This window comes from Euwallacea similis, chromosome 26 (assembly GCF_039881205.1).
Source record: "Euwallacea similis isolate ESF13 chromosome 26, ESF131.1, whole genome shotgun sequence".
NCBI classification, from domain to species: Eukaryota; Metazoa; Arthropoda; class Insecta; order Coleoptera; family Curculionidae; genus Euwallacea; species Euwallacea similis.
Window position 1 is genome coordinate 361,335 of NC_089634.1, and position 23,238 is coordinate 384,572.

At 40.0% G+C, this 23,238-nt stretch overlaps 1 protein-coding gene across 2 annotated transcripts in view; it reads left to right on the forward strand.

Moving 5' to 3' along the window:
* Nlg3 (Neuroligin 3) overlaps positions 1–22,573 on the forward strand; it is a 77,403-nt gene extending 54,830 nt beyond the window's left edge. Inside the window, exons 2-10 of one of the 2 annotated variants that reach the window (XM_066402512.1) lie at positions 3,126–3,287; positions 7,356–7,553; positions 9,360–9,620; positions 10,073–10,278; positions 12,983–13,267; positions 18,419–18,570; positions 19,486–19,595; positions 21,273–21,545; positions 21,600–22,573. In XM_066402512.1, the coding sequence (XP_066258609.1) occupies positions 3,126–3,287; positions 7,356–7,553; positions 9,360–9,620; positions 10,073–10,278; positions 12,983–13,267; positions 18,419–18,570; positions 19,486–19,595; positions 21,273–21,545; positions 21,600–22,093 (2,141 nt within the window). In that variant the 3' untranslated portion in view covers positions 22,094–22,573. The remainder of the gene's footprint in view (positions 1–3,125; positions 3,288–7,355; positions 7,554–9,359; positions 9,621–10,072; positions 10,279–12,982; positions 13,268–18,418; positions 18,571–19,485; positions 19,596–21,272; positions 21,546–21,599) is intronic. The other variant, XM_066402513.1, reaches the window with a different exon arrangement.
* The last annotated feature ends 665 nt before the right edge of the window (positions 22,574–23,238 follow it).

The following is a 23,238-nucleotide window of genomic DNA, read 5'->3' on the forward strand; positions in this document are numbered from 1 at the left end:
GAATCAGCGCAGGAAATTCCAAATATAATTTAATTGCTCCATAATAAAATTTCTGCAGTGTCTGCTTTAGTATTTCGTGACAACGTTTGGAATGGGTAGTCAGTCTTGTAGTGTTTATGCTATAAACGCTGCTGCGTCTGTTAGAGGCATCCAGAACAGTACTTTTATTTCTTGACAGAATGGCGAATGAAAATGCTCATCTGATGTGTTTCTAGAAGTTTTCATACTGAAGAACTTAGGCAAGAAACTTATTCACAAGAACTTATCATCCCAATCCTCTCTTGAATTGTCAAAGAACTATTACAGCAGTTTTCCGAAAAGCTTTTAAGGACATTTTTGTACCTTTTGTACCTCTGTAAGTTGATGAAGCACTTAAAATGTAATAGCTTCATTGGCGGTTACATCGATTAGACGTAAAAGTGACGTCCCTGCAGGAAAATATGGGGCTGATATAATAATAGTGCTCCGATGTAGTGCCAGTGGAATGCTTAAAAGCTTTATGTTCGGAAAATGCATTTAGACGGGTCCCTTCCTGATGCCATAAAACGTCAAATAAAATTAAATTTCGAGTGAAAAAGCCTTTCGAGACAAGAATAATGATTCCAATTGAACCTGCTTATTTATGCTGGTTATTAAAGAGAATGTAGGAAAGCGGCACCTATTGATCTTGAAACGCGATTTTGGAGTTTGGTGACAATGAGTCTCGCTCTCGCAAAGTTGGGTTTATCAACTGTTTTGAACTAAAGTTTTAATCTAATCAGGGAATTTGCGGTGGTCTGAATTACGGAAAGTTTTTCATTGATAACGACGGTTTGTTGTACAAATCGAGTGGGATTTATGTTGAAAATTAGTCCGCAAATTGTGTAAGTTCCGAATTGCAAATCTCCTCGTTTATTTACCTACATTTCATGGCAAAGAAAGGAGTCTGGGAATTTCCCGCTACTCCCAGAAAAATGCATCGCTTAACTACAAACTGCATATTTCAACTGCAGCGTCTGCCAAGATTACATTTTTCTGCAAGGATATCTGGGGCAATCCTCCTGTTTTATGCTGCTTTTGCTCTGAGATGATGATACAATCACTGGATCCGAGGGGCAATTCGAGAGCTCTACTCTTGAACTGCTGACGTCATTTTCGAATAAATGAACTTTTAATCAAATTCCGCATAAAGGCCAGTTTACACAATAGAGCAACGAAAACCCAAACCGGCTTATTAAAAAGGTTTTAAAAGCGCAAGCTGAAGTACGTGCTTCAGTCGGGCAAAGGGGTTAAACGCTTGTTTCGAAAAGGGTTTAATTAGACTTGGGGAAACCTTGGAGTGCATTTTTGAGGAGCTTTTGGGGGCTGCTGATGGCAAACAGTGGCCTTCGGTGGTGAAAAAGTCAATAAATCATAACTCTGAAATAGGCGATTGTTTGGGAATATTTCTGGAAATTCAATTAAACAACTAAAAGCCGTCTAATATTTGCCAACGTGTACATTCAAATTGGCAATTTCCAGAGCTTTGTTTCGGTATATAAAGGAGCTGGAACTAATATTCAGGTCCCTATAGAAGCTGAATTTATTATTCAGTTTTAATTTATCTAATAGACCGCCTCAAAGGACCCACTTTTCGGCTTTCATTAATCTCAAAAGAAAAATGATTAAGCAGGAAATTGGGTTAGGCTTTTGTATCGATTCCCTTTTTCGACAGGGAAATTGAGGACTAAACTGAGACCCAATAAGGCACACTTCCTATTTATATCCCATCCGAGTCACTTTCGAACAACAAACAGGACAAGAACTAGTAGGCACATTAAACCCCTTTCCGAAGGAGATATTTTATAAACCGACATCATCTGCTATCGTTGCCTTCGAAATCCATAAATACGGATTTATCTCTACACACACAATAACTCTTCTGGAACTCATCCATCATTTGGGCCCCAAATGACGTTCCGTCCAAATAACGGGTGCACTGCCTTTGTTGTTGTCAGAGGTAAATAAGCCCATAGATAGTACAGGGTGGTACAAATTTTTGCCTGAGCTAAATCATTATCTTTCGATCAAACCTACGGGGAACTCGTTATTGAGAATTATCGCCGAAACTCACTTTTATTTTTGTCCCAATTGCAGTGGAATTGCATAAAAAGAGATAAAGGGGACATGCTCCAGGCTAAATTATTGATGGGCGTTTTTTGCGGATGTCATGGTTTTCTGGGCTCTAATTATTCGTTTATCAATACTCAAACACGTGATGAATATATGCGTATAATTTTCCTGTGCTAATCTGCAGCTACTGCAACGAAGCACGTTTCTGCTCCAATAAAAAAATTCTGATTGGTGAAAAAGTTAGGGTTGAGCATATGCCACGTAGAATGAGTGTACCCTTTCTCTTAGAATCTTCATTAGCGTCTATCTAGCAGTCAGGCTGCGTTCCACCCCTCACAGTCCTGACGCTCTTTCTCAGGCTCTTTGATCTGTCTCAAAAGTCTCAATAGTACTCAGCAGAAGCGCGACTGTTAACTGTCCAGTGTTAAGTACGCGGGAGCATATTACATAAATCTTGAGGGCTCGTATATTGGATGCTTTAAAGTGGCCACTTTTCAATATGGCTCGAAAGCGCTTAGAGATATTGCCTGGGCCAGGGCTATGAGGCTAAATAAAGGCCATGGATTAAAAGCAAGTTGATGTATTGCCAGTTTTAAGTCACGGTTTTGATTATGACCTTGTTTCAATAGAAATTTATAGCTGGCTATAGCTATCGTTTACTCGGACGTATATTTAGACATGAATTTCAGAGTAATTGCTGCTAATATGTGACAAAGGTTGTTAAATTTTTAAAGAAGCGTCGTACTGGAAAGGACAGCCCTGACAAGGATTAGTTAACAAAAATATGAAGCTTTGCCAGCAGATGAAATTAAAATCGATTTTCTCCTCGAGATTTGCCTGACCTTCGCGTTTATCTACCAAGCAAAAAGAGGGTTAAATTCAAGAAGTAGAGTTGGGCACTTAAGGACCCTAAATGGAATGGTAAATAATGAATGATGAGAAGAGACTTTATAAAGCGCTTTATTGCTCATTTTTCTTATCAAACTTGCGTCGTCGATCAATCTATAAATTAAAGCTACATTTTATTATTTCAGCAGGAACAAGAGAAGGGAGCAGCCAGGCCAAATATCCGGTGGTCGTGTTCATTCACGGGGAAAGTTATGAATGGAATTCGGGCAACCCTTACGATGGCTCGGTCCTGGCCAGTTACGGGGGAGTCGTTGTGGTTACCGTAAATTATAGACTGGGGATTTTGGGTAAGTCCATTACCTACCTTCATTTTTGCCAATCCCCAATCCCCCTTCCCCCCTCACCGCGCAATAATCAAGTCGAAAAAAGTGATGGAATGAGTGGCCATTTATCATCGCCATAATCGAAAACGCTCCATAAAAATCACCATAAAACATAATAGAAACCTCGTTTGAGACGTTAAATCCTCCGGCAAACGTCTGAACCGATAGCAGAGTTATTGATGCCTCAAATGGCTCCGCTGATAACGCGAATTGAAGCTACGTGCCAGGTGTCCCATCTGGAACGGATTAAGTTTATATGGATGGGATTGGTTTTTATTGGCTGGGAAAATATATTATTTGTTGCGTAAGCCCATGATGGCTTATCGGATTGGCGTTAAAAAGAGAAATGGTGCCTGAAAAACTCTATGTTCAAGACTAAATCTCTATTAAAGTGTTTGTTCAAAAATGATTTGATAATAATAAACATTTGCAACTCTGGATGTCACCTTCGTAAAAGAAAAAAGCAGGCGAAGTGAACTAACGGATAATTGAATATTCTGTAGAGTGATGAGGGTCGCGAGTTTCATGATTTTCTGTGGACATGCACATGTTTATTTTAAATGAAATTCGTATTTTTTTGTCACTTTTAAAACGATTTAGGCAGAGATTGAGCAAAACACATTGCCGTAGAATGTTTTTAATTGCAATTTAAAATGTTAAATAAGTGAACCTCTTTTTTTTAATTTTTAAATCAGCTTTTAGCTACTTATTACAAATTAAATTATACTAAATTAAATATAGCAATTTTTAAATGTTTTGAGAACGCTTAAAACAAGAAATGTGCCTAAACTCATTACTGCAAAATCGAAAATAAATTGGTGAGGTGCTGAAAACTTAAAGAAGTCTGCTCAAAGTGAATCTATAGTTAATTCGCAAAGATAGCTCTGACGAGGTATCATCGAAAAATGTCCAGTTCTGTGAAATCCACCGATCCACTAAAGACAAGCATGTCCCGCTCAATGACAAGTTCAGGAGATTGATTAACTCCAGTTTTATAAAGCGATTTCGCAGCTGGTCACAGCTGCTACTTCCAAACCGCCCGTACTCGGAACTTTACTTGAATATGGTCAATTAGTTTTTTTGAGATTTTCCCAAGTTCTGCGGCCAATAGTCGGAATGCCAGCTCCCATAGATTTCCAAAAGCTTCCCGTCCCGTTACTTTTTGCACGTACAGTAGATCCATAACTTGGACATGTCGGGCACGAAATGAATGAATCGTGTAAAGAATTCTGATTCTCACCATATTTCTTCCTTTTTTTCTTGACGCGGAGGCTGCGCTTGAGCAATTGAAAATTTTGTGCAAATCTGGAGTACGAAATCTCTTCTTGACCATTTAACCTTTTCCTCGCAATTATAATCTATTCAAGTTCGGGACACCAAGCCTAATTCTCTTAAGAATGGCACTATAGGACTGTTGGAAGCGCCACAAAGCGTTTAAGTAGATTAAGGAAAAGTCTCTCCAAAGTGCCCTTGTAATAGCTTGCATATAATGAGACTCCAGGCTAAACGAAGCACTTTAGAAAGTATTAACGTTCCTCAGGTAACAGCTCGCAGTCTCAATTCCCCGGCAGGGCCTCTGTACCATATTTTTAGCCGAAAATGTTCTACAGCCCCCAGGAAACTGTTCCAATTTTATCGCGTACAACAACGAGGCCTGGCCCAGAGGAAACCGAAGCTTTTGTTCCTGCAGCCGCCGTAATATATTAGATTCTTTTCACAAAGGACATAAAAGCAACGCCATTCATCATTAGGATTTAATATAACTTCACTCTAATTTCCTCTTTAAATTAATAACTCGGATGTTACGACGTTTTGCCGTTACTCCATGGCTTTTATTGTTTTAAAAAAATTAGAGCATCCTAACCCAATGTTTTATTAGTTATTGCAACCGAATGCCCGACGCGACGTTGTCGTTTCTGTATTGCCCAAAAAGATCCAGTGAGATTTTAAGTCTGAAAACTTGTTAAACTGCTCTTTATCATTTCCCTAAATCCTCCTTTCAAGCTGAAACACGTATTACGAGTCCGCCCTACAATGTCGTTACGAGATGGTCTGACAAATGGCGTCATTTTCCTTCCGCGTCTCGTATAATACGCATTTCGAATCCCGCATTGAATCTTCTTCCAGGGTGCAGGTGAGGGGACCTGATATGTAAAATACGAAAGAAGAACAAGGGACACAAAGAAAAGAACAATGCGTTATTTTACGACAGAAAAAGGAGCTTTTGATTGCTGTTGTGTTTCTGGAAAACGGCGGAAATTGTGACAGATGCGAAAGCAATTTTCATAATGCCCTTTTTGCCAGTTTCGTGATTAGTAGCAGCAGGAATTGCGTGCAAAAAAAATCAGTTATGACCCCCTTCAGGGCGTCATAAAGTATCGGGTCCATGTTGTCTGTTTTCCGTTTAATATCCGATTCGGGACTCAGGTGCTTTGTCTCCTCTGACAAATTAAAAAGGCGCCCGTTCCCTAACCGGATTTTCCGTTATTAATGATCAAACTGGACCTTTTTAATCAAGTTTCAATCCATTACCATACATGAGTTGTTCATTCTTCACAGCTCCGATGTGTTGATTTTCATTTGGGAGTTGAGAAATCGAAAGATTGGAATTTCATTGCCATTTGAATTCAACAATAAGGCTATGACAAATGGTGTGAACGAGAAAACAATGGGTTGCTGAAGTCTCATAAATTCAATAGAATTATTATTAATCACCTCAAAGAGCTCTATAAGCTCGCACAAGCGGGATAGCGAAAACTTTATTGGTTTCGGAGATATGAGGTTACTTCGATATCGGTTTCCGCTATTATCGTCAGTGTCTTGACCACCGGGCCGGTGAATCGCAGCTAAAGCTCTAACAACATCTATAAAAGTGTCGCAGGTGGCAACGCCGCGTTTGGCATTTGTTTGCACCTAAAATGGCGGCCCCACTTAAACCCCCATTCAACCGGTAGTTATCTGTGTTGCCACATTGCCTTCAAATTAATATAATGTTTCCCGTTTGTTGTAAAGTTCTTATATAAGAGAGCCTCATTAGCGAGCACCTCCCCTAGTGTCGAAATTGAGTTTCCTCAAACTTAAAACTTTAAGCCTCGCTTTTAGCCTTCAATGGCATCCCAGATAGTTAACAACCCAGGATGATAACCCGAAAGTAATTAAGTCCGGTGCAAAATCTGTCCTCAAATGCAATCCCGCATGACCCTTTGACCGAACGGCTTTTCTGGTCGCCACTTAAACACCGAGTTAAGATAATACGCGCGGTCGGGGCCCTAATTCCCATATTAATAGTATTTACGCCCTGATTTGTTACAATAGGCGGATGAGGGTAAATTGGTTCGGAGCTTCCGAACAAGACATTCCCGAAATTAATTAACGCTAAGCCGAACGCCATCTTCCTGTAAATAAGGTAATTGAACCATAAATTACTCCTGCGAGATAAAAGATTAGCGGTCTCGGATCGATCTTGATTGTTATCGTTCTAGGACCGACTTGGTTCTTGTTTATTTGGTTTGCTGGGCCCGTGTTGTACTGTGCGATTAGCATTTACATGCCCGCTAGTTACACTAATAGGGTATTTGCATACTGTTTCAGCATTGCGCCCAGGGATTTAGGTTCTTCCCAGGAAACATCTTGGCTTAAGCTAATTGAAATATAATTACCGAGAAATTCATCAATAAATTCGAGGCGATTAAGGTTGGGAGTTTTGAAACAACAATGCAGAGATATTTCTAAACAAGACCGGGGCAACTTCTCTTTACCCAAGTTCGGCCTTAATGCCTCAAACCCGCAAAAGTAGATTTAAAGTTACCAACTCCCCGAATAGTTCTTTCTAAGACCGCTCCCTCAATATCGAGAACTTTTGCCCGAATAGTGAATCGAAAAAGTTTCCAAATTTAATTTGCGAAACTTCGCTGACCCTTTACATGTGTCTTTCATGTTGCCAACCTTCTCGATAAATGTCCTTTTCAATTAAGATCGCTAAAGTTTGTCAGAAATGTGGTCACGATATTTGAAACGGAATTTTCTTTTCAGGGTTTCTAAACGCCAACACTGACCCTTATTCAAAGAATCCAGCTAATTACGGCCTTATGGACCAAATCGCCGCTCTTCATTGGATCCAGGAGAATATTGCATTCTTCGGAGGTGACCCCACGAACGTCACCCTTTTAGGGCACGGGACTGGAGCTGCTTGTGTCAATTTCTTACTTACGTCTAGCGCAGTTCCTGAAGGTAAGACAATATTTTTTCTTATTACTAAATGCAAATAGCCCGGTTTTGGAAGGCAATTACCGTAAAGCCTTCGCATAATAGCAAGCACAATATCCCCTTTATCTAGCTTTACTGTTGCTTAATCTTGAGACGTCAGCAGATATGCCTTAAACAAATGGGACGCAATGAATCCGGGCCTAATGGCCTTTCGGCTCAGCCATTGATAAAACGCCATGGCAAATGTGAAATAAGCATTATTGCCAAGGTTATCGGTATTCAGAACTAGAAATCCGGCCAATATTCCCATCCCCGTACGTGTAATTTGCTTTCTAATACGTGCCCTTTGATATTGCGATGGCGGTATTGGGTTTTCGGGTTGTTTATTACCAGGGACGTGTTCATATTGCCTGAAGACTCGTTTGTATTGCAATACCTACCTACCAAGACGTCTCCGAGATACTGCAGTTTATTTGACTTGTTCTTATTCCAGGTATTAAACGAGGAGTTTGGAGCTAATTACCATAAGAACATCTTCTCATCTCACTATTTACCAGATATAACACTTTTTTGGGACTCTACAACATGCAAATTTCTTAATTAAGTCATCAAAAGTACTGTTTTTGCAAAGAGTTCCTTGGAAATTACAAAGTAAGAAACAAGTAAATAAAGAATTCATTGATCCCCATAAATAATGATCTAATGAAGCCAAATCTGGTGAACGTTCCGGCCAACGTACATCCCTGTCATTTGAAACGCAATTTCTTGGAGATTTTAACGTGTTGCTCACTAATTTGCCCAAAGACAGATTTCTGTGAAACACCTGTGGAAGTTCCTCGCAAATATCCCCAAAATTTTAAATATTAAAATCCTGCTAAAAATTCTTTACGCCCTTCTAAATTATAAGAAGAGATTTCTCGTTCTTCTTCGTCATTCTGTGCGGAACCCGGGGAAGTTTCTTACAAATTTTAAGATACAGATTATTCTTCATGCGTATATTCTTTCCTTGATACCTCAAACAACATTCAATTTCCTGCAACATAATGTAATGGTAACAGTGGGATAACCGGAAATTTACCCATCTCAGGGCCGACAACGGCTTAATTGACGGATGTCATTAATAATCGTGAAATTTGGGTCGGGATGTTTGGATATTATAATTAAAGACGGTCCTGGTTATCGGCTTTCGTATTGTTCATATCTGCGTTGGTAGAGTCCCCGGTGTGGAGAGCAATTTGCGTAAATGCGCCCGCACTAATTTAAACCAAGTTTTCTGTAATGAGGCCTTTAGAAGTCGAAAACAAGGCGGAAAATTCCCAGAACTTTGTTCGTCGAGAACAATCAACTAACTTACTTAGAAACATTATTTGAGCGGTTCGACTCTTCTAACTTTTCTCCAGGATAAATCTGGAAAATCGCACTTAATTGCGCTGTAATGAGGGACAAAACAGGTGCATGCACTTCGACCTGGAAGTTGTTTGTTAATTGTGAGGGCATTTGTGAGATCAATCATATATAATATCTGAGTCAACAGGAATAAAAGTGCCTACTTCAGGCATTTCATAGATACAAAATCAACTCTCCGACTCGCTCTGTCCATTACACAATCCATTTAAACTTACTTCGGAGATTTATATAGGAAAGTTAAAAGCTTCCCCGCACGAAAACAATTTCAGTGCTGCCAATTTCGATCTCGTTACTCAACTCGGATTGGTCTGAGAGTTATCAAATCTTTACCTTCCGCAACGTTTACTTTAGTTTTAATTCTCTAAAAGCCAAGCACAATTTCGCCGATACTTTAAATTTCTCTTAGCAATTTTTCATTTTCAGGGGTGCTTTTCCATAGGGCAATCCTGATGTCAGGTTCGGCCCTCAGTCCCTGGGCTTTAGTGCAAGAACCTTCGAGGTACGCGGCTTTGGTGGCCATTCATGCCAATTGCTCACCCGAACTGCCTCATTCGCATCTCCTCAAGTGCCTAAGAGAGAAACCTTTGGAGACCCTTATGGCCACTCCAGTGATGGTACCAGAATTTTCTTTCGCATTTGGACCAAGTGTTGATGGGGTGGTGATTGATACCGGAGAACCACCAGGTAAGTGATGTTTTACTTGAAGGCCACAAAATTATTTTGTTTGCACGGTCGATTGCAGTTTTATGTTCCAAAGTTAATTTGAGTTTTCTTACAGTTTCTACAAGTACTGAACTAAGTACAAACAGGAATTTCCATCTCAATGTTCCGAAATTAGATTTACGAGTTTTAGCCAACATAATAGGCAATTTCGATCTCATTGTCTGATCTCCGGCACCAAATTTTCACACTTTCTAAAGATATTAGCAAACAATTTACGTCTGACATGAGAATAGAGGGCCGCAGACCACGAACTTGTTGTTGCAACTAAATCAATAAACAATGAAGCCTCAAAGTGCCGGAGTTTACCGATAAACGATATTATTTAACATTTCCGAACTTGGGCTCATCTTGGGAAAGTGCCATGATTTGCATTACAATGGAGCCTGGAAATAACGCTTCTGTTCTGTCTCCAGGTGGCGAAGCCCCGCATTATACAGACTACGACAGCGGAGCAGGAACCACGGGAAAAACATCCAAAGGAGAACCCCAGAATGCTATCAACATCCTCAATAGTGTGCTTTTGAGGAAGTCCGTCATTTCGAAACTCAGTAGATATGATTTGCTCCTGGGGGTAGTTAAAGCAGAGGCCTATTTTGCGTTCAATGGTGAAGATGTACAGGTGAGTTATAGTAAGGTCAAACCTCGGAGCACATCGTGGCGTTAAAAATGTCGCATTAAGCAGGGACAGGAAATTACATTTTTTCAAATAAAGCTTGAAGTTTTCTGAAAAGGCAAATCACCGTCACATGGTTCTATTCCAATTACTGCTGTTTTCCAAAGTAAACACTCTCATTCATTTCAATTATATTCTGATGAAAATCCCTTGATGGTCTAATAAGTTTGTACCCTTAAAACGAAGTCTACTTAATTTGTAATACAATCATGCATCAATAATATATGAGACCCGTCCTTTTGTGAGCGAAAAATCCGCCACCAGTATTTTCCATTTGGGTTTTTAATAAGAAATTTAAAATTCCCTTTGAATGCGGACTCAAATTAAAGAAAAATTAAATATCATCTGGGATAAGAGAGCAGAACCCAGAAACTCCCCCTTGCCTATATAGGCATATAGTAAACTAAAATAGCTAGGCACCTACCATGAATTTAAAAATTTTCCAATCTTCCTTTCGTGTAGTATTCAGTTACTTAAATTTCAGGCAAAAAGAGAGAAAAGTAACCAGTAAACTCTTAAGACGAGCTGTTAGGAGCGTCTCTTGACCGTGGGAGAATGACTTTTAATATAGAAAAGCGGTTTGATTAAACAGACACTTAGAACTAACTCCAGAAGCTTAAAGATGAGCCACAGCTTTTGACTTTTGATGTTTATCTTCTGTCTCAACCGGGGCGGTTTGAAATTACGTGGGATCACGGCTTATTAACGCCAACGAGCGAATGAGCTGCGATACTCAAATGCAGCAAATTTTGAGCCGTATTTATACATTTTCGCGTCTTTTCTTAGTCTTAAACTGAGCAGTCTAGAGTTAAATTGCACAGACAGAAGGATATTTTTGCGGGTTTCATCTCCCTTTTATGTACTTTGTGGTGAATTTCAATCTACGAAAAGTCGAAAATCGTATAAACCTGTGGAACGAGTCTCTTAATAAGCAAAACGAACACTGAAGCAAAGAAATTTGTACCGAAAATATTCGAATATTGAAGAGGAACTCCATTCGAAAACCCAATCAAATTTAGCTCAAGGATAATGGTAAAAGACGCAACTGCCGCTTCAATTACATGATCGATGCACTAGTGCTCATTTTCGAATTTTTCCCGAAGTTAAAGAAAAATTGGAAACGCTCTAAGAAAGGCAATATCCCGCTGAAAGTTCTTTGTCTCAGTCAAACTCATGAGAAATCGTCGCAATGAAGCAAGAACCGCGGAAAAAATCATTTTGAAGCCATGATGAGGGATGTGCGAATTACTGTAATAATTTGTCGGTATTTGTGAAAGCTTTGTAAGTTTTAGACTGAAATGCTGCTGAAATCTCAAAAGTGCCAGACGCCTCTTCCCCGGCTATGTCCAATATCCACAATAAGACCCAACACCACGCGATATAAAAGTCTACTAATGTTTCAATGAAACTTTCCGCCACTTTTCCGACCTCCTGAGGGGATTTTCCAACGAAAATTCGTTAAATTATCCCAGTTATAGCGGCTCAACAATTGCAGCTCCGATACTAGTGAAATGCATCTGTTAGGTCATGTAAATCACTGGATCTGTTCGGCGCGTTACCATACAGTGTTAATGTCTGTTAGCCAAACCTGCTAGTACGCAGTTCACGTATTCAATGGAGCATGACGCTCGTGACTTTCAAAGATCACAAAATTGAGTCTTTTAAGAACTCCATTTGCCTGTCCGCTGATAACAATAAATAATTTCATATCTGCGGCACTCGTGCAAGACATGTTCAATTTTCTTGTCGCTCGGGACGGGCCAATCTTCGTAGGCCCGTGCGGGTCTTTACTGCATTTTAGTTTTTGCACATGGACTTGATATAATAGCGAATAACATGCAGGTTTCTCAATTGATCGAAATTCCCGGTATCAACGATTCGAATAGGGTGAACGTGCCTGAAAGCTGCTCTTTGAAATTTCACGTTGCAAATCCGATCGGTGCCGTCAGCTCGGATAAAAGACCGGATTTTTCCAGGCCTTCGGACCTGACAGATGAGGCGCGTTAAAACTGAAGTCGCATCGTGGATTTCCATAATTTATGCACTCCCATGCAAGGTCTTACGGGGGCGCACTCGCTCGGTGTCACCATCACGACGAATACTTGGGAGCTATCGAATACATTTGAATTAGGGCCAGTCACCGTAATTCCATTTACACTATGTATGACACGTTATTGAATCTAAATTGCAAATTCCCCGACGAACGAATTATCGTTCTGAATTTGGCATTTTAAACATCGCCCTAATTGTTACGGCAATTTATGCCTGCATTAGACCGCAAATAATGGAAGATATTGATATGGGGGGTCATGCATTCGCTGTAATTTATTCCCTTGGGAGAGTACAATTATGGAAGCTTTGCGGCCGAGAGAAGAGAGAATTATTTATTTAAATAAAAAGTAATAGTCCAGACAGCGAAATTAAACGAACGATGCAATTTCCGCTATCTCGCCCAAACGGATAAATCATAATTCGGTCGTAGTTTGAAACTTTGCCAACTGCCATTGTTCGCCCGTTCTGTAATTGAGTTATCGGCCGGAAGTGAGACGACATCGATCGATTGCAGTCTTGGTCTTTTCATGTGCCACCCGCAAGCCGAGGACTTTTAACCGAGTCCAGATTGGCTTATAATGAAGTTTGCTCTTTTCAGTACGGCATCGAGGCTGATCGACGAACCAAGATCTTGAGGACCTTCGTCAAGAACACGTACAGCTACCATTTGAGCGAAATCCTCGCAACAATAGTCAACGAGTATACGGATTGGGAGAAGCCTGTGCAGCATCCCATCAACATCCGAGATGAAACCTTGGAAGCCCTTTCCGACGCTCAGTTTGTAGCTCCAGTAGTGCATACTGCAGATTTGCACTCGGCCGAGCACAGAAACTCCTACTTGTATGTTTTCGATTATCAAACCAAGTTCGGGGACTATCAGCAGGTAAGATACTTTTAACAGAATTTTAATTAATTTGTGAGAGAGTGCCGGAAGCTAGGAAAAATCCATTAATACTGGGTTATTAATTGGGACTTTAAACACAGGCCGCTTTCATTAAACGGGCTCTTTAATATTCAAAAACTGTTTTTGTGCGGGCTATGGGGAATTTTTAATTTCGCACCCTAATTGGTCGAGAAGCTGGGAAATATTTGGTAACTCCTGTCCCTCATCCATCTAGTGCGGTACCAATGAAAGGATGTGTGGCCTAGGAAGACCGGAGTTAAAAACGTTGACCGAGGTTTTCTGTGATTGAATTACGTGTATAAAACCACTGTCCTATCTCTAACATTGGAAATTGTTTTTACTGGGAAATTTACCAATTACAGCCGATTTTATTGCCGAATATTCAAGGTTTATTCTTTTACCCCTGTTTCTGCTGTACCTACTGATGGATTGGCTAGAAAATTGAATGTAAAACTAGTCGAATCGTGTAACAACTTTTGACTTATAGCTGCAAATACATTTTACAATTACCTTGAGCTCCACATATGAAAAACCCCTCTGTAGAGTTTGATCGTGAGTGTTATGTATCACCGATATAACCTTAAGCGTATTTTACATCTTTTTGAACTGCACAATCTCCTCCAAAATGCACTTTCGGTGAACATTTTCCTGAAGGAAATCGGTAGTTTTTCTAGCCTTTGTAACAATTTTCAAATTTTATAGCCCCAAAGAAAACATGAAATTAGAACAGCAAATATTACACCTCTGGCGGTTTTATAATCCTAAGTTATTGAGGATCTAAATCATCCATACAGAAACAACCACCCCCCAAGGAATCCATCGAATTACCCGAATTCTAACCATGCACAAACGAGGTCCATATTACTACACTCAGCTACGAACTTGCTGCACATACACGCCTAGCATCCTTTGAGGTAAGAATACACACACAACCAGAAGGCCCGCTATGCAAAAGCGCTGATTACAATAAGCACCAGAGGCAAGACGTGACAAAGTGGGGTCTAGACTATCTTGCAGACTCCATTCCGTATTCCGCCTTAATCAATTCGGTTGCCAGAGCTGGAACGGAGCGCATTCCATCATTCTAATTAGAAAAATTTATCAGCCCTCCTTAGAAAAAAGAGGCCATGCCACTCCGAGGAGGGAGAAGTTCTATTTCCGGAAGGATTTGTTTTATTAGCCTGGGCGAGACATGAAGTTAACAGCTCCGTTAATATTTCATTACAGCATTAAATGGAGTTGAGCAAGTTATTAAACTTACTTTTCAGCAAATTTTCGGTTAACTAATGCGGTGTTTAAGCGATGGCTATAAAATCTAAGCAGTGAAGTGGGCTAATTCCTTTTTAAAATTCGAAACGACTCCTTAACGGGCCGCATTTTAATGTATTTCGCGGTGCTTGGGGGGTGCTGACTTTAAATAAACTCCCCACGCCCCTGGGGAAATCCATCAAAATCTAGGTTGCGAGAAAATTATTTCCATCCAATTACTAGTCGGTTCTCTATTTTCCAAATTTAGAGCGCTCTATTTTGTTGTCGCCGGAAACGTTCGAAACACAATGGGGAAATAAAAGAAGTAGACTTGCACGATTCGGTGGCGTGCGATTTACGTGCCGTTTTATCAGATACGTTCGGTTGCTTAACACTGTATTTTGCTTTAAAAGTTTCAAATTGACGTTACTTTAGAATACCTAAAACTTGAAACAAATATTTAAGTTTTTGATTGGAAAACTCCCAGCCCTCATCACTCTGGCACGCCTAATTGTACATGGGAAATAAATACATTTCTCTATTGATTTTTTTTGTCAAACTAATAGGCAAATATCGTGTTGGCTCTGCAGTAATGGCAACAAAGCTACGTCCATAATACAGTTTCGGTAAAACCCTTAATTTCCTACCTATTAAAGTTAACAAAGCCTAATGCACCAACCAGCAAACCCTTCCACATTGTGTCGAATCAAATTTGGCAACTAGCAAAAATTTGGAACATTCCATGTGGGGGTAAACAAAAAAGAGACATTTTAATCTCAATAATAGCGTTTGCTTTTGTATTTTGTACCATTCATATGCTGTTTGACATATTTAAAAATTGTTTTAATTTTTCAAACAAATTGCGGTTTGCAACAAAAAATGTTTAATGGCTATCCTGCTCCTCGGGCAAGTTCATCAGCGACGGCCGGGACGACTTCCTAGAAGCCAATTAATTAAGAAGTTTAATAAAGAGTCGTGGATAACTGGGCCCTTTGAAGACGACGGGTTAATGAGTCTCAGGAGGTGGAATACTCTTTTGGGATACACATTCCGGTGCCGATATGGCTGCACGAGACAAAAGCGTCCTTTGAGGCTTGATTGTATTTGCCTCCAGTAAATCCAATAACATTTTTGGCATTTTGTTGCTTTCGTTAACAAAGGCATATTATTTTGTGCCAGCATGAGGTTTAGAGATCGGAATTTGTGATGAAATACCTGAGCAAATTTGAAAACCAGACCTGAGCGAAATTGAGAGCAAGCAGTGCTTTGATTTTGTGCCTTATAAGATGGAGAAATAAACCCTGGGTTTAGTTGCAGGTTGATAGAGCAAACTATGAAAGGTTGGATATGGCAGAATGGTTGATTTGATTTTCAATTGCATTCAATTCTTCTCTTTAAATAATATAAATCAATCGCACTTTCACGGCACCGTAAATCTGCTCGAGTAATAATTAAAAATCAAAATTTCACTTTATCGCGAACCATTTCAATTCTGATTATTACGAAAAAGCAGGAAAAATTGCAGCTATACAAATTCGTTGTATTTTTAAAAGCGTCAACATAACGGTCACTCTCTGAAAGCGTTTTTGTACTGTTGTCTCTCTCGCACTCATTGGCATTTTAAATGTAGCCGCCATATTGGGTTTGACAAGTGAACGTCGCTGTGTTGCCATTTTTTAATATTTTTAGACCTGCATTAAAGTGCTGGCAGATTTATTTGTTCTTTTGCTACAATATTGATTCTTGGCCCCATTTCCATGGAAACAATGTTCCTAAAAAGAAGCGATAAAAGGAATAATGGAAAAGAAAAAGGAGAGTATTGGTCATGGTTTTGTTCTTCTATTGAATTATCTCTCTGTCCCCTTTTCTCTCTAACTCATTTATTGGGTTAGAAAATTCCTTGCTCTCATCAAACGTATATCGTACCTTTATATCAATTAGAACATTCCGATGAAATTTAAGGTGAGACACCGTATAATTCTCATGCCAATTTCATGCTAACTTGAGTATGCTCTTCTCCAATTTCTTAGATATTCCCGAGCCCAAAGTGATAATTCAAGAAACCCCCTAAAGCAATATGCAACGCATTTCCTGCTTATTAGGCTCGGTAATTGCCCCGGCTTATTTCGACAGGTGGTTCCACATCTAATCTTGTTAAATTAATCGGTTGTAATAGCGTGTGAGGATATTTCAGGAATGGAGTTTTAATTGATCATTTCCTGCCTAGCAAAGCTCATTCGGAACGTTAAAAAAGCGCGGAAAAATTCCTGAATAATCGTTCTCGAGGTAAAAAAAAAGTCCTCTTTAAACCTCGTTATCTGTTGACACAGTCAGTATTCCCGGTGGCTCGAGCACCTTATCAGCTTTTCTCAGGTTTTGTTTTACTTTTTCCGTGACTCCTGGTAATTAATTTTTCCAGGCAGTGAAAGAGAGGGCATTTAAGACACCAACTGAGTAAGAAAAAAGGCAGCAGCAACACAAACGAACCAAAATAAGAATAAAGAAAATAAATTGCTTGAATAATTTAGAGCGGACCAGATGCAGGACTCCCTCAGGAAAAGCTCACCCGACATACAGTCCGATAGTGGAAATTACTCGGATGCAAGTTCTTTTATTTCCTCAGTAACTCGACTGTGTAAAGCGGCATTTTGTCGCCCTGGTGATAAATGCAAGACCAGTCACTTCGGTAAATTAAATACATTTGCCTTTAGAATAGCCCCCGGATTGGTTCGTGAGCTGCTAACGCAAGTTTAGAAATTTGGCTGTTTAGTGAATTTCACTTGGGATTAATGGTTAAAGTTTAAGTTGCGGAATTGAGATTGAATTATCAATGAAGCCTGTAATATCTCTGAAATATCACGACTTAGATGCATTCACATAGACAGGGGCAAAAAAAGAGTTTATCCTGAACGCTCGACCAAGTGATGTATTGCTTCCTTTCATTTATGTCGAATATTCCGGCATGTTTGGATACCAGAACATTCGATGACGGATGGATAGAGCGCCTATGGCAGTACGATTTCAAAATTGAGCACCGCTCAGGAAAATCTCATAGAAATGCCGAGACTGCGTCTAGGAAATTCCGTAATGAAGAATGTCGGCATTGCCAAAAAAATAGAGCAACATGAAAGATTTGCCTCTGCCAGGAGAACTTCCGTGGAATCGGAGGATTGCTGAACACACAGGAACTTCAAGACGAACAAACCGAAGATCCAACCATTGGACCTACCTTTCTGGCGAAAGTTGAATATAAGTGGCCTGAATGGCAGGAGATCGCTGGTTGTCCAGGAGGTTTTTTCGTACGCTGACGACTTTTATGCAGGTCTTTGACGATTTAACTTAAATATAAACAGGGTCGCCCTATAAAGCAACTTGAAAGAAACTTTTTTAAATGATCTTTCTTGGAAATGCGCCTCCTCTATTACAAAGAAGCCTCATCGTAAGATAATTTGAAATGAAAAATAAGCCATACATGCATATTACATTTGACCTACCCCTCAAAACGTCTTTACCCAGAACTGGCTCTTAACTTTTCCGAACAATATTAAAGTACAATTCCAACAACGAGAAAGGAAATATACTTGTGTAAATAAAACCGGAGGGCGTGCTATGAATACTTTAAGCCGCAAAGTTTAAACAATAGTACCCCGAGGATAGAATTTGTAGTTTCGAAATAGGATAAGGTGATTTGGAATTGCGAAAAATGCATGCGAAGGGCCTCTACAATTATTAGATTAATCAGTAGAATAATCGCGTTTATCAATATCTCGAGGGCCTCAAGACACACTACCCTCGCTACCTAAAGCGAAATTTAATTTGCCCCGTACATTAAGGACTTTATCCCGAACAAGATCCTTCATTAGTTTCCTTAATTAATTACAGAGACAGGGGTGTATCCACGGAGAAGAACTGCCCTACTTGTTCGGGGCGCCCCTCGTCGGGGGTTTCATGCATTTCGGCCGAAACTACACTAAATCAGAAGTAATTCTCTCCGAGATTACGATGATCTACTGGAGCAATTTCGCTAGGACCGGGTAAGTGTTCGACATACCCCCAAAACTACACTGAAAATAATTAATTTACCTGGCTAACGAGGAACCTTTTGAATATGAATCTTCTCCAATAGGTGGGAATAAGTGGGAGTGATTTATCACCAGGGAAACCGAGGGGATGTGAATAATTGAAAATCATTTATCCTCCAAGCTCGGTTTCCACTAAAGTAGTTTTTGCCTCTTGCCAAAGGGGATTTATATAAATTGGAGACGATTAGTCCGCCAGATTGTTTTACATGAAGAAACGGCCCTCTTTTAAACCTCCTTTGAATCATTCCAGCTTTGAAAATTCACGTCAGGCTGTTTGTAAATTTATGATATAGGGAGGCATTTATTTTATAACTTTATTCCTCGACCGTAACATCCCGCTTTCGAACAGCCATCCATTTGACCCGGAATCATAAAAACGAGATCCGTTCTATTTCGGTTGGCAAAGTTTTCAAAATACCCTATCGATTTTGCAGCTCTGGAATGGGGGTGAGAAACTTCCTATTATATTGAACAAAAATTAATGGCCTCACTAAACTCGCAACAAAATTATTATGTAGAGGCCAAGCAAGTTCCTTCCCACTTTACCGCATTGTTCAATTAAGAGCTCTTTAAGCAGGTTATTAAATATGGATCAAAGCCATTCAAGCTGGGCCACAGCACACACTCGTCGACATGAGGCCACCTCAAACACTAATGTTTAGTTAATCTGGCAACAAGAACACAAAGCCCCGTTTGTAAACCGAGATGGGGAGTGTTTACCAGATACTTCGCTTGTAAGCCTTAATATTTACTTTAGAACTGCCCCATAAATACAACTATTAGTCGAGGATCTCCTGTTTACCCCTTTGTCCAAGCAATTTCCCTGCAACCGTTAGAGCCAATTTCGCAAATTTAAACGTTTTACAGGAATCCGAACGAGCAGCAGGAAATTGACCACGCCAGACAAGATAAGGCCAGATTTAAGAACGTGGAATGGACCGCGTATGAGGCCGCCCACAAGAAGTACTTGACTTTAGGTGAGTGCCAACGAATTTATTTATGGGTCTAACCTAATCATTTTGCCCGTTTGCGCCGGACACGTTTCCCGGAGTCTGGATTGGAATATTAAGGCAAATCGGGATTTATGTAATGGCCTGCACTTACTCCCTAATTTATTTCGAAACAAAAAGGTGAATGTGCACCGCTAGCAATGTTTTAGGGCCATAAATCGAAAGGGGAGCCTTGCAGATTTATTTGAACTTATCATTTATAATACTGCGGCGCAACTACGGCGTGAAGGCTGTACATATCTAGAGGAAAACATTCCGGCTCCTTTTCGGAAGAAAAATCGACTGATTTAAGGCACGAGCTGCACCCTTAATTTTAATATTTTATTAGACTAACACTTCACCATGTCTGGACCTGCAAGAGTTTTCAATATTCAAGCGAAAAATTAATTAGGCATTTCCTAATACATTGAAACACTTCGGGATTTTTTGTTAACAGTGGCAACCGCGTAATGGCGTAATTCGCCACGTGATGGCGAAAAAACCAATCGCGCTACGCAGAATGCAGTACTAGCGTCACGCGACGTTGTCACTTTTAACTTGTTCGACGGAAATTTCCCCAATCAACAACAAAAGTGTTATTAAAGATTTTTTAAATGTACATACCGTCTTGCAGTATTCAGAGGAATTACATTGAAATCACAAATTTATTCTCTATGAGTACTTATCTCCACAGTGTAGCCCCATTGGCCTGAAAAAATACATCAAATCAATCACCTCGATGAGTTCTTGGAGTCTGCACAAATGCAACTTTAATATCTCTATTTCTTTCAAAAATACCATATTGGTACCGACTTCGAAAGTTTTCTAAACTAATGAAGAATAAAATTGCACTTCTAGAGCTCCCGACAGCCAGTTGAGCAATTCAAACTCAACACAAGATTTTAACCAGCTTTATTTCTGCTGAAAATGTTCAAAAGCTTTAAAATTTTCTTCGAACGTCGAAATCTCGGAAATTCTGCACGGGCTCAATAAGCGGATTTGGCGATTTTCAAAATAGGTAGTTACCTCTAAATTGAGGTCCCTCAAACCGAATTTTCCAGACATTCTAGGACGTTTATTTCTACATGTATCCACTGCTTCCCCATTCCTAAACAATATCCCATTACCTTGTGGCAGTATCCAAACCTGTCTTGAGGGGCTGTAACTCTACTTATGTTTAGCAGGTTATAGATAGTGCGGTTCCGAAACTGGGTTGCAGAAAATTCACTCAGTGCTTCGCCATTATCAGAACCAATTTGCGCTTAAACTAATTTATCCTGCTTTAGCCCCGTTGAATGTAAAACCTGCCCCATTAGGACGCGAGGGTGGAATACTAAGGCAATTGGAGATTTATCGAACGACCACTACTCACCGATTTATATTAAATCACTGAGACGAATGCTCGCAATTCCCTTGTTCCTGCTGGGTTCTTTCCTGGGATTTATATCCAATCAACTGCTTAATTAGCCTGTTTATATTTATTCGTAAAATTTAATTTAGTAGAAAGTCTAAAAAACAGGAGAAAAAAGCAGCTATAGATATGAATTCTATGTACGAAGTTTTAACAAGGTTCTGTAGAATTTGAGCTCAAATTCGTGGAGAGCCGTAAAACTTTTCCAAGAGGCACTTTAATAGATTGCTAAGACTAAAATGTTGCTTTTGCAGATCAAAAACCGAAGCTGAAGAACCACTATCGGGCGCACAGATTGAGCTTTTGGTTGAACTTGGTGCCGGACCTGCACAAACCTGGAGGGGACGATGTGCCAGCTTCCCATCACGAACTGGCCGATGATGATGAACCTTTACCGAAACTTCCGTCCTTGAACCCTAGAAAACTGCCAACTACCGAAACTCCTACTGAATTGAGGACGATTTTTGGCAACGGCTCATCGATATTGGCCACAGCAGCTGACTCCACCGAGAGAGTTGAAGAGCTAGGTAAGAGGATTCTGGGAGCATCAATTTAGATACCATTATTTCTTGTTGGTTTAGGTGGCATTAGCACTACCCAGCACCCTATTGAGGATGGTTTTGCCGCCTACTCAACAGCCCTCAGCGTCACCATAGCCATAGGCTGCTCCCTTCTCATCCTGAACGTCCTGATATTCGCAGGAGTCTACTACCAAAGGGACAAGTCCCGCATGAACGAAAATGGAGGGCATCAGCCCAAGAAGAGGAACGAGAACGGGCAAATGCCCAACAACATCTGCGGTGATTTGGAGTCGAGCATCATCGGCGTCAAGGGGGATCCCGCCACCATCCTGGGTCACCATCACTCGCACCACCAACTGCCACCCCCGGAATTTGCAGATTTGCCCCAGAACAACGCAACGTTGCCCCGACATCAGAAAGTGAGCATGCGACAAGAAAATCAACCCTTGTTGAGCACGCACAGTATACAGTTGATCAACACTGGTACTTTGACCAAGAAAAACACCCAACTGAACGCGAAACAGACGAGTACGATGGAGGAGTTGCGCGTGTGACAGGAGGACGTATATTTGTGATCTGCGCAAGTGATACGATTGTCGTTGCTCAAGCTGAGTCGCGCCGCGTAAAGAAGTTTCTAAAAGCGTTGTGATCCAGTCCATTAACTGACCCTTAAAATGAGGGACGCAATTATCACTCATTCAATAGACACCCCTTTCCAATAAAATTTTAGTAAATTCCATTTAATTTTCAGTGATTTTACCTGATGGAGAAACAATGGGCGTGAATTTGTAGATAAATTGTAAATATAATCGTACTGTTAAAATAGGCATTAATTAAAGGGTGAATGGGTAGTATAAACAATTAAAACAACAATTTTCGATTTTGAAAAAGGCAGAGGTGACCGGTTTCCACTGGTTGCTTCGAAAACAGAGACTTTTCATATTGAAAGCACATTTTTACCTTCCATCTTTGTAATTACGGGGCGAATGACTTGTACATAGTTAGACTAAAATGAAATGTTAAATAAATTATCATAAAAGCGACAAAAATGTTTCATTTCAGTGCTTTTAGCGCCATCAGTTCGCAGAGAAAGATGCATTTTAAGGAAAGATAAAAGCGAAAAACAGCAACAAAAAATATTTATCTTCATGAATTTCTAGGCACTTTTGTAACTTTGGAGTAGCTGTGAGTGAACTGAAAAAAGTCAAAGAACTTTAGACTACTCGGAGCTGACCCCACTGAAAGATACTATTCGCTATTTCAAAATACGGATGTAAAGAGATTTTTTTAGTAATTTAGAACTACTTAACCTAGACAAAAATTTAGCCATTTGGTGATAACCTGGACTAACCCGAAAAAAGGTAAGAACTTTCGGGTAATCTGAACTGACCCCACGCAGAGATATAATTTTCAATATCGGAATACGGATCTGAAGAGAATCTGTTAGCAATTTCGGGAAACTAACCTGAACTAACCTGGACAGCAATTTAGCGATTTGGAGATAACCCGGACTAACCTCAAAAGGAAAAATTAAGAACTTTAGGATAATCTGAATTGACCCCACTCAGATATATCATTTTCAATTTCGGAATACGGGCCTGAAGAAAATGTTTTAGTCATTTCGGGGTACTTAACCCGAACAGCCATTTAGCGATTTGGAGATAACCTAGACTAACCTAAAAAAAAAGTTAAGAACTTT